General features: G+C 34.3%; 1 protein-coding gene across 1 annotated transcript in view; it reads right to left on the reverse strand.

Annotated features, from left to right (window-relative positions):
* Positions 1-11,975, reverse strand: part of LOC144970171 (lysophospholipid acyltransferase 5-like) — a 28,286-nt gene extending 16,311 nt beyond the window's left edge. Inside the window, exons 1-7 of the mRNA XM_078909526.1 lie at positions 11,626-11,975; positions 6,512-6,622; positions 5,740-5,846; positions 4,388-4,516; positions 3,779-3,886; positions 2,955-3,028; positions 2,237-2,345 (exon numbers count right to left, since the gene is read on the reverse strand). Of these exons, the coding sequence (XP_078765652.1) occupies positions 2,237-2,345; positions 2,955-3,028; positions 3,779-3,886; positions 4,388-4,516; positions 5,740-5,846; positions 6,512-6,622; positions 11,626-11,701 (714 nt within the window). The 5' untranslated portion in view covers positions 11,702-11,975. The remainder of the gene's footprint in view (positions 1-2,236; positions 2,346-2,954; positions 3,029-3,778; positions 3,887-4,387; positions 4,517-5,739; positions 5,847-6,511; positions 6,623-11,625) is intronic.
* Positions 11,976-13,269: the final 1,294 nt, after the last annotated feature.

The following is a 13,269-nucleotide window of genomic DNA, read 5'->3' on the forward strand; positions in this document are numbered from 1 at the left end:
TTTTTTATATTGGTTACCTATCAGCTTAGTTGCTAGAATCTCAATCTAATGATGATGCAGTGATGGTTGTCGTAGTTGTGGTAGAGATGATGTGGTGGTTGTAGTTGAAGTAGTAGTGGTGGTAGAGATGATGATGTGGTAATGGTTGTAGTAGTAGTGGTGGTAGAGATGATGATGTGGTAATGGTTGTAGTGGAAGTGGTGGTAGGGATGATGATGTAGTGGTGGTTGTAGTAGTTGTGGTAGGGATGATGATGTGCTGGCGGTTGTAGAAGTAGTGGTAGGGATGATGTGGTGGTGGTTGTAATAGTTGTAGGGATGATGATGTGGTGGTGATTGCAGTAGTAGTGGTAGTTAGGATAATGCAGTGGTGGCTATTGTAATTGTGGTAGAGATGATGATATGGTGATGGTTGTAGTAGGAAAGGTACAGATGGTGATGTGGTGAGTTGTAGTAGTACTGGTGGTAGGGATTATGATGTGGTGGTGGTGGTAGTAGTAGTAGTGGTGATAGGGATGATGGTGTGGTGGTGGTTGTCGTAGTTGTGGTGTTAGGGATTATGATGTGGTGGTTGTTGTAGTAGTAGTGATAGTAGGGATGATGATGTGGTGGTGGTTATAGCAGTAGTGGTGGTAGGGATGATGATATGGTTGTAGTTGTGGTGGTAATGTGATGATGATGTGGTGGTGGTGGTGGTTGTAGTAGTGGTGATAGCAATGATGATGTGGTGGGTGTTGTAGTAGTGGTGGTGGTAGGGATGCTGATGCGGTGGTGGTTGTAGGAATGATGATGTGGTGGGGGTTGTAATAGTATTGGTGGTAGGGATGTTGATATAGTGGTTGTGGTGAGTCATTTTAGTCATTAAAAAAAAAAGAAAAAAATTAATTAAAAGGCAGAACTGTGATGGTGATGGACGGAGATAAACCACCCTTTAGGAAGAAATCCACCTTAAGGCAAAGATTCTCAGCCCTACTTTATATCTTAATAAACTCTACCCAACAAATCGACTTACATTTTAACCTGATCCAGTGGAAAAACTGTTGATTAACCATATCTATTTATAGAATACCCAATGTCCCATGCTTGTATTCAAGGCAATAAATATGAGACTTTCTCGAAGTGGCACTAAGATGGAGATCGAGGACAGTGGGTGTGAATATATTATAACTATAGAGAATAAAAAGGTACAAAATTTGAGTGATATGAAAGAAGAAGAATGGTTGTGTGTGTGTGTGAAAAGGGGGGGGGGAGAGAGAGAGAAAGAGAGAGAGAGAGAGAGAGAGAGAGAGAGAGAGAGAGAGAGAGAGAGAGAGAGAGAGAGAGAGAGAGAGAGAGAGAGAGAGAGAGAGAGAGACTGATTACACATATTTATCTTTCATTACTATTGATGGCTGCAATTTAATTATCAAGAATGCAAGTTTTAATGATTATATGACCAGGAAAACAAAAAAAAAGATAATTGCACCCGACTCTTTTTCATAATAGGCGACCTAAGGCAAAGGTGAAATGATCTTCATATTTGCGGAGTTTTCCAAATGCAGCAATCATGAAAGCACTTAAGTTTATAAAAACACTGGAAATAGCTAACATGTCAAATGTGAAAAAATCAGGATACTTTTCACTTATCACCATTTCAACAACAAAAAACAAAAAAGTTTGGAACAAAAAAAATTCAATAAATAAAGCTGCTAAGTTAAAAATAAATATTCGTTTAATAAACAAAGAAAAAATAAATAACAAAAGAAGATGCATCTCAAGACTCTTTAAAAACAAACTTTTCTCCTCTTATATTGATCTAGGGGAAGCACCTACATATATCATTTCCCAATTGATGCAAAGGATCAAAATACCTCATTAATGTATTTCTGACAACTGAAGCGAGAGATTAATGCTACATTCTCTGTGTCAAAATATGACCAGGAATGTCATCAAACTTAGGTTTTGATCAAATTGGTCACAACGGTTTGTGGATTTATAAATTTCTGACACCTTCTTCAGGCCCGTATTCTTCCATCTAATGCCAGTAGTTTTATGTACAACTCTTCTTCAACTGTTCTAATGCACTGTTTAGATTGTTTTCTTGCAATAGGGTATGGAAGGAGATGTCTGGGGTTTTGGAGATAATACATTTTTAAAATATTAAAAAATTTACATGAAATATGAATAGATAAGCAAATCGATAAATGCATACTGGCAGTCTGTCACAACAGCAAGCATCCAAATAAATCAATACTCACATCATACTCCGGAGAATACATGAAGCCATCAGGCACACATAGTGCAATGCAATGATAAATGGCAATATATCCAACACCGACAGCAAATCTTTTGAGGGCTGGCGTAATGCTTTGTCATGAAAACAAAAGGAGAAAAAAGAAAATATATAAAGGATAAAACCTGTTTGCTTTGAAGCACAAAGAGGCTAGAATATCATGCTGCACATACATACATAAAATAATAATAATAAGAAGAAGAAGAAGAAGAAGAAGAAGAAGAAGAAGAAGAAGAAAAAGAAGAAGAATATGTTTTTATTGTCCTCAAAATAGTGGCAATTTGTCATTTGGTTACACATTTATAACAACACAATATTATAAAGAACATACATAACATAATATCGTCACCATCATCATCGTAACATATGCCATCTCTTTTGATTCTATTTGCCTTATTCTACAAATAACTAACTTCCATTCCTTTGCTTAACAATTAAACTTTTTAGAGTTTTCACTGAGGCAACTATCTTTTTTATCATTACTTTCCTTTACTTCCTTCCTTTTTATGTGTGTGTGTGTGTGTGGAGGGGGGGGGGGGGGGGTTACAATTGTACAAAGTTGCCCTCTTTAGCATAAAAACACAAATCAATGTTAAATTAATCAATATCATAAAACTCTCACATCATATCAGCTATCACTCATATAATAAGAGATGACGATTTTCATGTCTTATTACAATTACCTGTCAGGGGCTCCCTTTGTCTCGGGATGGCAATAATCTCCATTGACAAATCTCTGGTATCTTTTCATGGAAAACTAAAGAGTCAAAACAAAAAGCATAAAAATTCAGAGCAATTGGATTTTATATAAATAGAAATCATTCTCTTAAAAATAAATGATACATTTCATAAATATGAAAAAAAGTTTTGTATGCTTCAAAATTTGAAATATTTAAGTCACACGTTCATGATATTTAGTCAATCGGTGATAAGCATAATCACCTCAGTTCATTCACCAATTATTTTCATGATAAACATAATCTAAGTCCTCAATCTCACAATTACAATTTTAGTTTTTTGTATACTCTATAACCTCCATTTTTTTCAAAACTAATTTCCTGAGGCTTAAGTACTAAGTTATTCACTTGTTCTTTTTCTCATTGCAATTTCATCAACACCAAGGGCATTTTATGACTTTTATTCCTTGAGCAAACATTTCTGAAAATGGCTAAATGGCTAACCAAAGCTTCATAGAATATATTCGCTGTACAACAAAACGGTATAGCCACAGTTCATCCCTTAATCTCACAACAGAAGCTAATGATCAAATCTCATAAATTCTTAAGTCTTAAAATTGTAAAGGAGAATCATTTACAGCATTGTCGTAGGAAATCTACACAATAGTCTTGTTAATGACAAACGAATATAATCCTATTTCTAAAAAACAAGACCAAAAAAAAAAAAAAATGAACAAAGTGATCGTCTGCTGTGTTTTTACTTTGGATTGAAATTAATAGTAGAAATTAAAAGCTAGGGGCTGAATTGAACGGGTTAAAAATAAACAAACCTGAGGTCCAACCATGTAGCCACCAAAGTATAATGTATGGCTTAACATTTCCAAATAAGTCGGACATCTTTCCAGGGCTGAATCTTTGTGCTCAGGAGCAATTTTTTTCTAAAGAATGAAGAAAAAACCCAAAACTTTAATGGAGATGAATTCAAAGATTTTAAAACAAGTTGCGATTTTCCTTGAAATCTCATTTTCTTTTTTCATTTCCATTTTTCTCAACCTAGTAGCAATAATATTAAATGTGTATAATTTTCACCACATTTATGAAGCACTGAAATCCTAAAATCAACCAATTCTTGAAGCTAAACAAAAGTTTGAAATAGAAAGCTTAATGAATTAAAAAATGCACAGTGAGAAGTTGAATATGAAAGTTGACAATCATAAGAAATACTATGGATCTGATTTTACAATCTTAAAGAGGTTTTGTTTTTCTTTTCTTCCTTTTTTTTTTTTTCTTTTTTTTGTGTGGAAACAAAATGAGAAACATAAAACAGGTTTCAAGTCACATTTTCAAACAATAAGGTACCTATTGATTATTGATACTATTCGGGAGAAAAGCAAAGACACTTGGATAAAAGAAAAAATATTTCACGAAAACACACTAACCGCACGTCCATCAAAGTAGTCAAATGCTACACCAGTAAGACGCAGGGTAAGAACACATTGGGGTAAAGTCCAAGAAATACCAAACTGTGCTGTAATTTGGTAGAAAAAATATCCTAACACCAAATAGGCCTGAAATTGAAATAAAGCATTAGATATAATACAATATGGAATAAACAATTTTTAAAAATATTAAAATCCTCTTATACAGGTAGATCTTTCTAATATTGTAGTCAATGGCTCAACCTGTTTTAAAACTGCTTGATGTTTGTGTATTACTGTTTTGAAACCAAGAGGAAGAACAACAAAAATTTATTCCAATATTGATAGATTAAAACAATGAGTAAAACTTCATAAAAATTAATATTACATAACTAATTTTGTGAGGTATGTCAATAAGAATGACCCATTGAATATCAAAGAATTAAAAATCATACACACTCACTTTTGAATTCATTTTCTTCCTTTTTTAAAAGTTCATAACAGCCTGCAACGAACAGGTGTCTTTCTCTAGTATAATATTAAATGGGATGACAGTGATATTTAATCGCCTGAACTTCTACTCTTCTTTGGTCTTCAGGAAACAGCTGCTAGAGCATCAACATAAACAATGAACAACATGTTGAACATATCGTTTGGCTTAGCTTAGGTTATTAGCCAAAACTTTATTCCATGACAATTTAAAAATTGTAACCTGTCATTGCAGCTGCAATATACATCACATGCTGATTGACATCTTTACTCAATCTTCACTTTTTTAAAAAGAACATCTACGAGAAATATTTATTTAATGTTTACCACCATGGCCTAAAGAGAGTTTGGAACTGCCCATTCTCCAGGACCTATTCTGTAACATATCAATTTCTTTACAAATCTCCAGCCTATCATCATAGAATGAGTAGCTGGATCTATTTGTCAAATAAGAAAGTATTTTGCAAAGGAAATGGTGACATCCTGTCCAAATTACAGCAATCAATTTTCTGACTAAAAGATTGGAATATACTTATATACTATGCTTTCATGGATTCTTTTAAGTATGAACTCTTTTGCCACAATTTACTACAGGATACACTATGATTAAATAGGCTCTTAAAAGACAAGTTCAACTACTGGGATATTCAACAGCTCAATAACTACTGGGACAGCTTACAACTCAATAGCCCATCTGAAATGATGACTTTTCTTCCCACTATTAACTACTGTGAACTTCTTTTCTCTTCCGTAACAACTGGATGGAAACTCTATGACTCAATATATCCTCAGTATGATCACTTTTCTCAACATCAACTACTTTATCCTAGACAACAATTTTTCGGCATCGTTGCAATAATTTGAACTTCTTTAGCTATACTTACAATATTAAAAACAAAAACAAAAATGACAGAGAATGTTGACCCTCTAAAAATGGCAAGGACGACATAAACCACAGTGATGTTGGCCCATGAATGGAGAACTCCTAGTCCTGAGGAATAACAAAAAATGAGCTTTGTAAAACCAGTCCATGTGTACAAGTAGGTCAGGCCAAAAATGCCTGATATCTAATTCTTAACAAATTCAAATGTGATTGCCTCAAAATTGCATTGTGTTCAGATGATCTAGATGCCGAAAATAAATTTAAATCTATTTTAAAAAGCCAGCAATCCAGATCAATCCGGAAATCTCACATCCATGCCACTCCATTGCAAAATTATTTTGGCTTGTAAGTCAACAATGGTACATTCCTGGAGTGAACTACATGATTGTGATGTTTGTTGTAGTAGGGGTTTTGTTGATACAGATCAAATCAAATGTCTGTTAATGGCAATTGGTGACTTTTTTTTTTAATTAAAATTAATTCGATAAATTTTACTTTCCATGTCATAAGTTTTATTTTAGCACATTTTTTTGATAAACTTTTGAAGTAATAAATAATGTATGATTTGAAACAAAACTTATTTTAAAATATTAAATCAAAAAACTTTTTTTTTTTTTAAAGAGGAATAATTGTCACTTGTAACTTGAATTACTAATGACTATTAGCCATATATCTTTACATTGCAAAAGCAATCATAACTTTATTGAGTTATCTCATAAGTATTGCTCACTTTTAACTTTTAACACTTATCCAAAAAAAATTTTCTCACGTACCAAAATTGTAGTAACCAATACAAAGGCCAATGGTGGTAAAAATAAGGTGCTTCACTGTGGGTGGCAATGAATAAATGGGTTTTGTCCGATAAAGGAAAGCCAAAGGGTAACCTGAAAAGAAATATATATTTATATATGTGTAAAACAATGATTGTTAAGAAGTGAAAATCTGAACTTGTTGTTGTTTGTTGTTGTTTATTGCTTTAGGTCTCTTCCAACACAAATGAGGTTATATGAGAGACCGCTGAAACAAAAAAACAAGCAATCTAACAAAAATAGTACAAATTATGTAAATCAAAATCATAACCTAAAGATATCATAAGCTAAATTATAAATAACCAAGAAAAAACAGGCAGAAGATTTACAGAAAAAAAAAAAAATCCCCTGTCAAAAATACAATCACAAACCAAAGAAGCAGGATAGGCTAGTAAAGAGAAGAAGAAACGACATCACTATCGGATCGTACACCCATGCGAACATCATAGGTATATGATTCAAGGGTGATGCTCCCATCCAACCACCCGCAAATCTGAACTTCGTCTTAATGGCATTTCATTCCAAGTTAGTAGAGAAGATATCTGGATTATGATAATAATAATAATATCAAGTTGAGTAAAAAGAAGTCATAAAAAGTCTTGTGACTGCCTTGTGGTTCATCATCAGAAGCAGTCCTTTCTGTTATGGATAGGAGACTCATATATTAAACTGAATAGGTTTGAGACAGAACTGAAAAATATGTTGTAATACAGGGTGTCCATAAAGTCCTTCCCTGATTTCAAAGACTTATCATTCTAAAATTTTTATAGATAATTGCATCTGAATTTCACTATCTTCTATGGAAAAGCCATACACTTATATGTCGATTAGCCACATTACATCAACCAAAGTCAGCCAAGGGTTGTCGATGAAACTGATCAGAAGATGCTACACACCTTCGAGCTTAATCTACATGCAAAGCATTGACTATGCTCAGCATTCCAAATTGCATCATTGACAAGATTTTGAGAAAACAACTCACTTGTATCCTTTAAAACTTCAAGTCTCAAAGCACAGCACCTAAAAGACTGCTTGCTCAGAAGCACCTTTGAATAGTAGATAGCACTTGACATATGCAAAGATGACAATTTCTTCAATGGATTAGCCTTTCAGTAACTTTCACACAAGACGACAATTCACTTCTCGAATGAAATCATAATCATAGCTATAAAGTCAGAATTGGCGGTCCTAACCACTGCAAAATGTAATTGAGAGAGAAAGAGCCAGTCCAAAAGGCAGTGCTCTTAACAGAAGAAAGTCAAAAAGTCTGAAAAAATTTGACAGTTGTCCAAAATCAAAAAAAAAAATCAACACTGTCCAATTCCCACATTAGTACGACGGGTAGTAACTTCTGGCTCTAGATTATCATAAAAGAAAAAGGGTCTTCACAACAGGGGAAAAAAAAACCAGAAAAACCAAAACATGCATTCCATAGTTGCCAAATAAGTTACTAGAGAAAGCCAAGATGGCTACCAGTGATGATAATGGCAATTTGTCAAAAGGGAAGAAAATGTACAGTCAGTCAAACTCAAGCCAAATCCTACCTCACTTGTGTATTTAGCCTGTGTGAGTGTGGGGTGTGTACATGTCCACTATACTATAATTGTATTTTATCATATTGACATCAATTTAAACCAAAAGGAATTTCCGTTTCTTTGGACAATACAGTTCAATTATTATTATCTATCAATTTACAACTCTCGTTTTTTAAATTAGAAGTGTTCTAAGAATTCTGTAAATAAATAAATATGTAAAAGTCCTGGAACATCACCTCGCCCCATCTCTTTCCCCTCCTGTTGACCATCATCTTATCTAAGACAACTAATGGTCTTGTGTCACTTATGACACTTGGCACCAACCTGTCTTAGCTGATGTCATAACACTGAGAGTGTCAACGAAACTCATGCAATTGAACACAAATGTCGAATTATGACATGCGACTCATGCAACATGATGTAGTTCATTTTTTTCATCTGAAGTACTACCCATAATGAAATATTAAAAACAAACTTGGAGATTATGTTGAAACAAAAGAAACTTTCTTTTTAAAAGGGATCTTCTTTTCCCTGATGTATTTTCCTACATGAGCATAGGATATATATGAGAAATAGAAGGAATGGAAGGGAATTTTGGTGTGCAAAGAGGCACAAAAGGCCCATTGTCTTTCCCGAGGAAATGAACACTGTAAATCTCCAAACAGATGCTTGAATTTTATGCTGCGTCCCAACTTCGTGGATATCTTCCATGGATATAATAAGACGGCTCTCCTCCATCTTGGAAACAGGTTGTTTGCGAATATCTAAAGGACACGTTTCCAGACAGATAGATTGAGGAAAGGGACTTGATTGCTTGGTCACCTGGGTCACCAGAAATTTCTCTGAAACACTAAGACGTTTTCCTAGGGGGCTACAAAGACATTGGTTTTTCCAGCTCCCATACTTGATGTTGGAATAGTTATCAAAATACGGACTCTTATGGAATCCATAATGCCACAAATGCTACAAAAGACTTGGAAAGAAATCAAAAACAGTTTGAAGTTGCTTGAAGGTTGTCATGGCATGTAAAGTGGAAAAAAAAGATTTTTTTAATGTAACACATTAATGTATTCATATATCCATGTTTAAAGAATATTGGCTGCAATGTTTCTGTAAAGATGTTATTATACAGGGAAAGGCTTTATGTTATGGACATCCTGTATTATTGCATTTGAATTAATTACGGGGACAGTGTGGCTCAGCGGTACAGTCTTTGCTTCCTACCCGAACGTACCGAGTTCGATCACCCGCTGCTGCGCTGTGTGGCCATGAGCAAGTCACCTCACCCTAGCTCACTTTGCGGCTGATGCCTGGGTTATTCCAGTCTTCCCTTGGAATAGACCCTAAAGACAAATTTCCCCTTGGGGATGAATAAGGGGAATTTGTTGGTTTTTTTAAAAATTTTATTTAAAACTAAAAGGAACAATTATTTTGACAATGCTCAAATCGCCACAGGATTGTTTTGGCAATTTGACCAAAATAACTATAGAGCAAAGTGAAATGTGACCATGATAATAACGATTTTTAAAAAATAAATTATTTATATATATATATACTCTACAAATACTGATGATATTGATAAGTTAAAATAACAAATCAAAACTATCTCTATGCTTTAAGATCTTAACCCAGGTCCCCCAGTTTCATGCTTTTCAACGCACAAGAACCATTAGTCAAAGTAAAGTCAAATGGCATCTTTAAATCAAACATCTCTTTATAAAAATAACATATATTTGCCCTGAATGACACTCTCTATAGAGATTTTAAACTGGTTGCACATTTTATTCACATTAGTAATATTTGTTTTCTTTAAAAACAAATTTATCATTTACAGACATTGTCCTTTGATTATAAAACCTCTTTGTAATGACAAGAATTGAACTGACCAAAGCTCTAATAGAGCGACACCTAACGTAACATTAGATATCGCTCTGATAGAGCGACACCTAATCAACACTAGATATCGCTCTTATATTCATAATAAAAGTCACTGCATGGCACAATGATCACTGATATATTACTGAATTGGCAATAAATTAAACTTAATAACCGAGTTGTCTTTATTTTGGGCACAATTCAGGGGTTGATGTCCCTGATGAGAGGGCGAAATCTTTTAATGTTTACATTGGAGATTTGCCAGATATGTTTGGTTGTTGGAAGCAATTTAGTCTGTACATTATTTGTTTTTTATTATCATTATTATCATTATTTTGTTTTGACACAAAGACTAGTTTAATTCATGTTTCTTGTGTGTTTGCTTTGTTTTGGTTTTTTTTGTTTTTTCAATTCACGTTATAATCAGATTCCAGTTTCGTCAATTTTCTTTTGACATATGGGGTGGAGGGAAGGGAGTAGTTTTGTTATTGTTTAAATTTTTTTTTTAATGAATACGCGTCATTTGATTGACAGGTATCAATGTAAGACACTTGGACTCGTCCGTTTTGTGAGGTGAGTAAGCTTTTAAAACAATGTATTTTCTGTTAGTTTTAGATGTAAAAGTTATAGTGCCGACTCTCCGTCTCCTCCAATTTCAGATCAGTCGTAAAATTGTCATTCATGATCGAAAGTTCTATAATAATCATTGTTAAATTAATTACTCTACATAATGGTGTGCATTATTTCATATTTGAAAATAATAGTTTGTTTCTATTTCATTCCTTGTTCCCTAATATAATCATTATTATTTTTATTTTTAATTTGGCTATATAAAAGTACACTCGATAGAGCGAACGTGGCAACCCGGATCGGACAAATTCCAAGGTAAATAAAAAAGATGGCCACCCTCTTGTCAGGGACAACAACCCTCGAACAGTGCCCTTTTTTGCTTGTTGTTACTCGTTTTGTTTTTCCTTTCGTAGTTTTTTTATGCACCTCCGTTGACGGTGTATCTTAACGGATCGTTTATATACACCTCCGTCACGCATGCGCATTCCACCCAATTTCATTAGCGATATTATGTTTCTTCATTTGGACATGGCGAAAGTTATATTGTGACATCTGTAGGATATCTTTATATTTCTAAAATTATTTATTTATTTGAGATCAGTATTTGTGTGCCATGTTTCTTTTTACTTTTGATTTTTTAAATTATTGTTATTATTCTTTAATTTATTATCATTGTACATCGGTAACCACTAAGCAGCGTGCTAAACTACAATCTACAACTATTTAAACCCCATGGACGTATGCAGCAACAACTTTACCATCACCGCCAACGGAGGTGCATAAAAACGGTGCGTTTTTGTACACCTCCAACGGAGGTGTATAAAAACGCCGCCTTTTCCTTTACGTGTTTACAATTACACGCATATTCAATCAAATCTAAGCAATTTTAACTTTTTCGAGTTAGTGCAAGTGCAAGCAAATCTACAAATATTTATACAATCAAGTCAGTATCAGTTTCAGTGCAAACAGGTAGTCAGGTAGGTCTTGCCACAGACATTCATTTCATTTGAGATTGTGACTTGCCGAGTATTCTACACCTTGAACTTGAACTTGCACATACCCTTTTCATTCCTGTAAAATGTACATAATGGTTCTTACCGAGCAGAAGTGTTAATAAAAGCTTGATAGCCCCTTCTGATGAAGCCAAGTGTTGTGCAAGGAAAGCTGCAACCATTCTTTCTTATTCTTATCAAATCTCCGTCGTAACCAACAATAACACAGAACTGAGAAATTAATGTGTGTAAAATGAAATGTGAATCAAAGCCAAGGATGAAGCTGACAAAGATCAAAATGTATCAAATGAAGTCAATATTTCTTTTCAAATAATCAACACCCGATTTTAATAACATTATGTGAAACACAATTTATCCCTCATGTCTAAACTTCACTTTTGCACGACTCCTGTTTACGATTATCACTTCTCTTGTTGAACTCGTATTTCATCGTGTCAGTCAGTGTCAAAACAATCTCTATGCCAGGTATTTTTGTATCATTTGGACCTAAAAGCCAAATAATAGCTAGCACTAAATACGAATCTTCAATGTGCTTCGTATGGAAATTGTGAAGGGGGTGGTTTTGTGTAGCATTATAGAGCACATTTCAACAAGGCAAATATAGACAATTGAGTATATCCGTAACAATCTTGTCTGGTTAATGTTAGACGATTGTAGAGACCGCATAACAGGGAAACACGAAAGTACCAAATGAGCGTACTTGATTGCGCAATATTATTATAATTATATTTGTTTTTATCTCCGTGTATTTTATGATATTATCTACTGTTGAATCTTCCTGGCACAATTCGGGCTCTTTCTAAGTGAAAAGACACATAAATTTTATGTATAACATTTTTAATTCAGCATAACGCTAATGTAATTATAACATGGCTACTAACAAGGTTTACACTTTACACACGTTTTGTCAGCTGATATTTAACCTTTGAACCCATTTCAGAACACAAATTTAGAGGGGGGGGGGGGGGAGGAAGCATGTGTAAGAGTTGTCAGATTGTTTTATTGATGCTACTTGTTTAGGCAAAAGGCTCACAACATTAGCCAGCCGCATTTTGTTACTTTATCTGGGAGCCTTACCACCAGCGGCGTGGCATGCTTACAGTATAAAGCGGTGCCAGACGAAAATGTCTTATACATGCTACATTTGTAAATATAAAAGAAAGAAAAAAAACTTTACATACTTGTAAAGTAAATTTGCATGGTGATGTTTCTATCCCTGCAAATCTTTTCAATAGTTTGTTTATAGAAATCACGGACGAATATATTGATTGGAGTTTGGACACTGAGGGAAATGGCTAAAGGGACACATGAAGACATTGAATGTCAATCGAACAAAGGGTAATTTCAAAACTTACAAAGCGTAAGAATGTAAACAGCCCATGGCTTATTAAAAGAGTACTGTAGTTACGTCATGAAACAGCCCCATTCCACTTCGGAAATCAAACATGACACCATACAAGATCTCTCTCTCTCTCTCTCTCTCTCTCTCTCTCTCTCTCTCTCTCTCTCTCTCTCTCTCTCTCTCTCTCTCTCTCTCTATCTATCTATCTATCTATCTATCTATCTATCTATCTCTCTCTATCTATCTATCTATCTATCTATCTATCTATCTATCTATCTATCTATCTATCTATCTATCTATCTATCTATCTATCTATCTACCTACCTATCTGTGTGTGTGTGAGAGAGAGAGAGAGAGAGAGAGGTGAACGCGCGCGCGCGCACACAC

The sequence above is a fragment of the Berghia stephanieae genome, chromosome 4 (assembly GCF_034508935.2).
Source record: "Berghia stephanieae isolate SIO BIC M18660-M18661 chromosome 4, UCSD_Bste_1.3, whole genome shotgun sequence".
Taxonomy (NCBI): domain Eukaryota; kingdom Metazoa; phylum Mollusca; class Gastropoda; order Nudibranchia; family Aeolidiidae; genus Berghia; species Berghia stephanieae.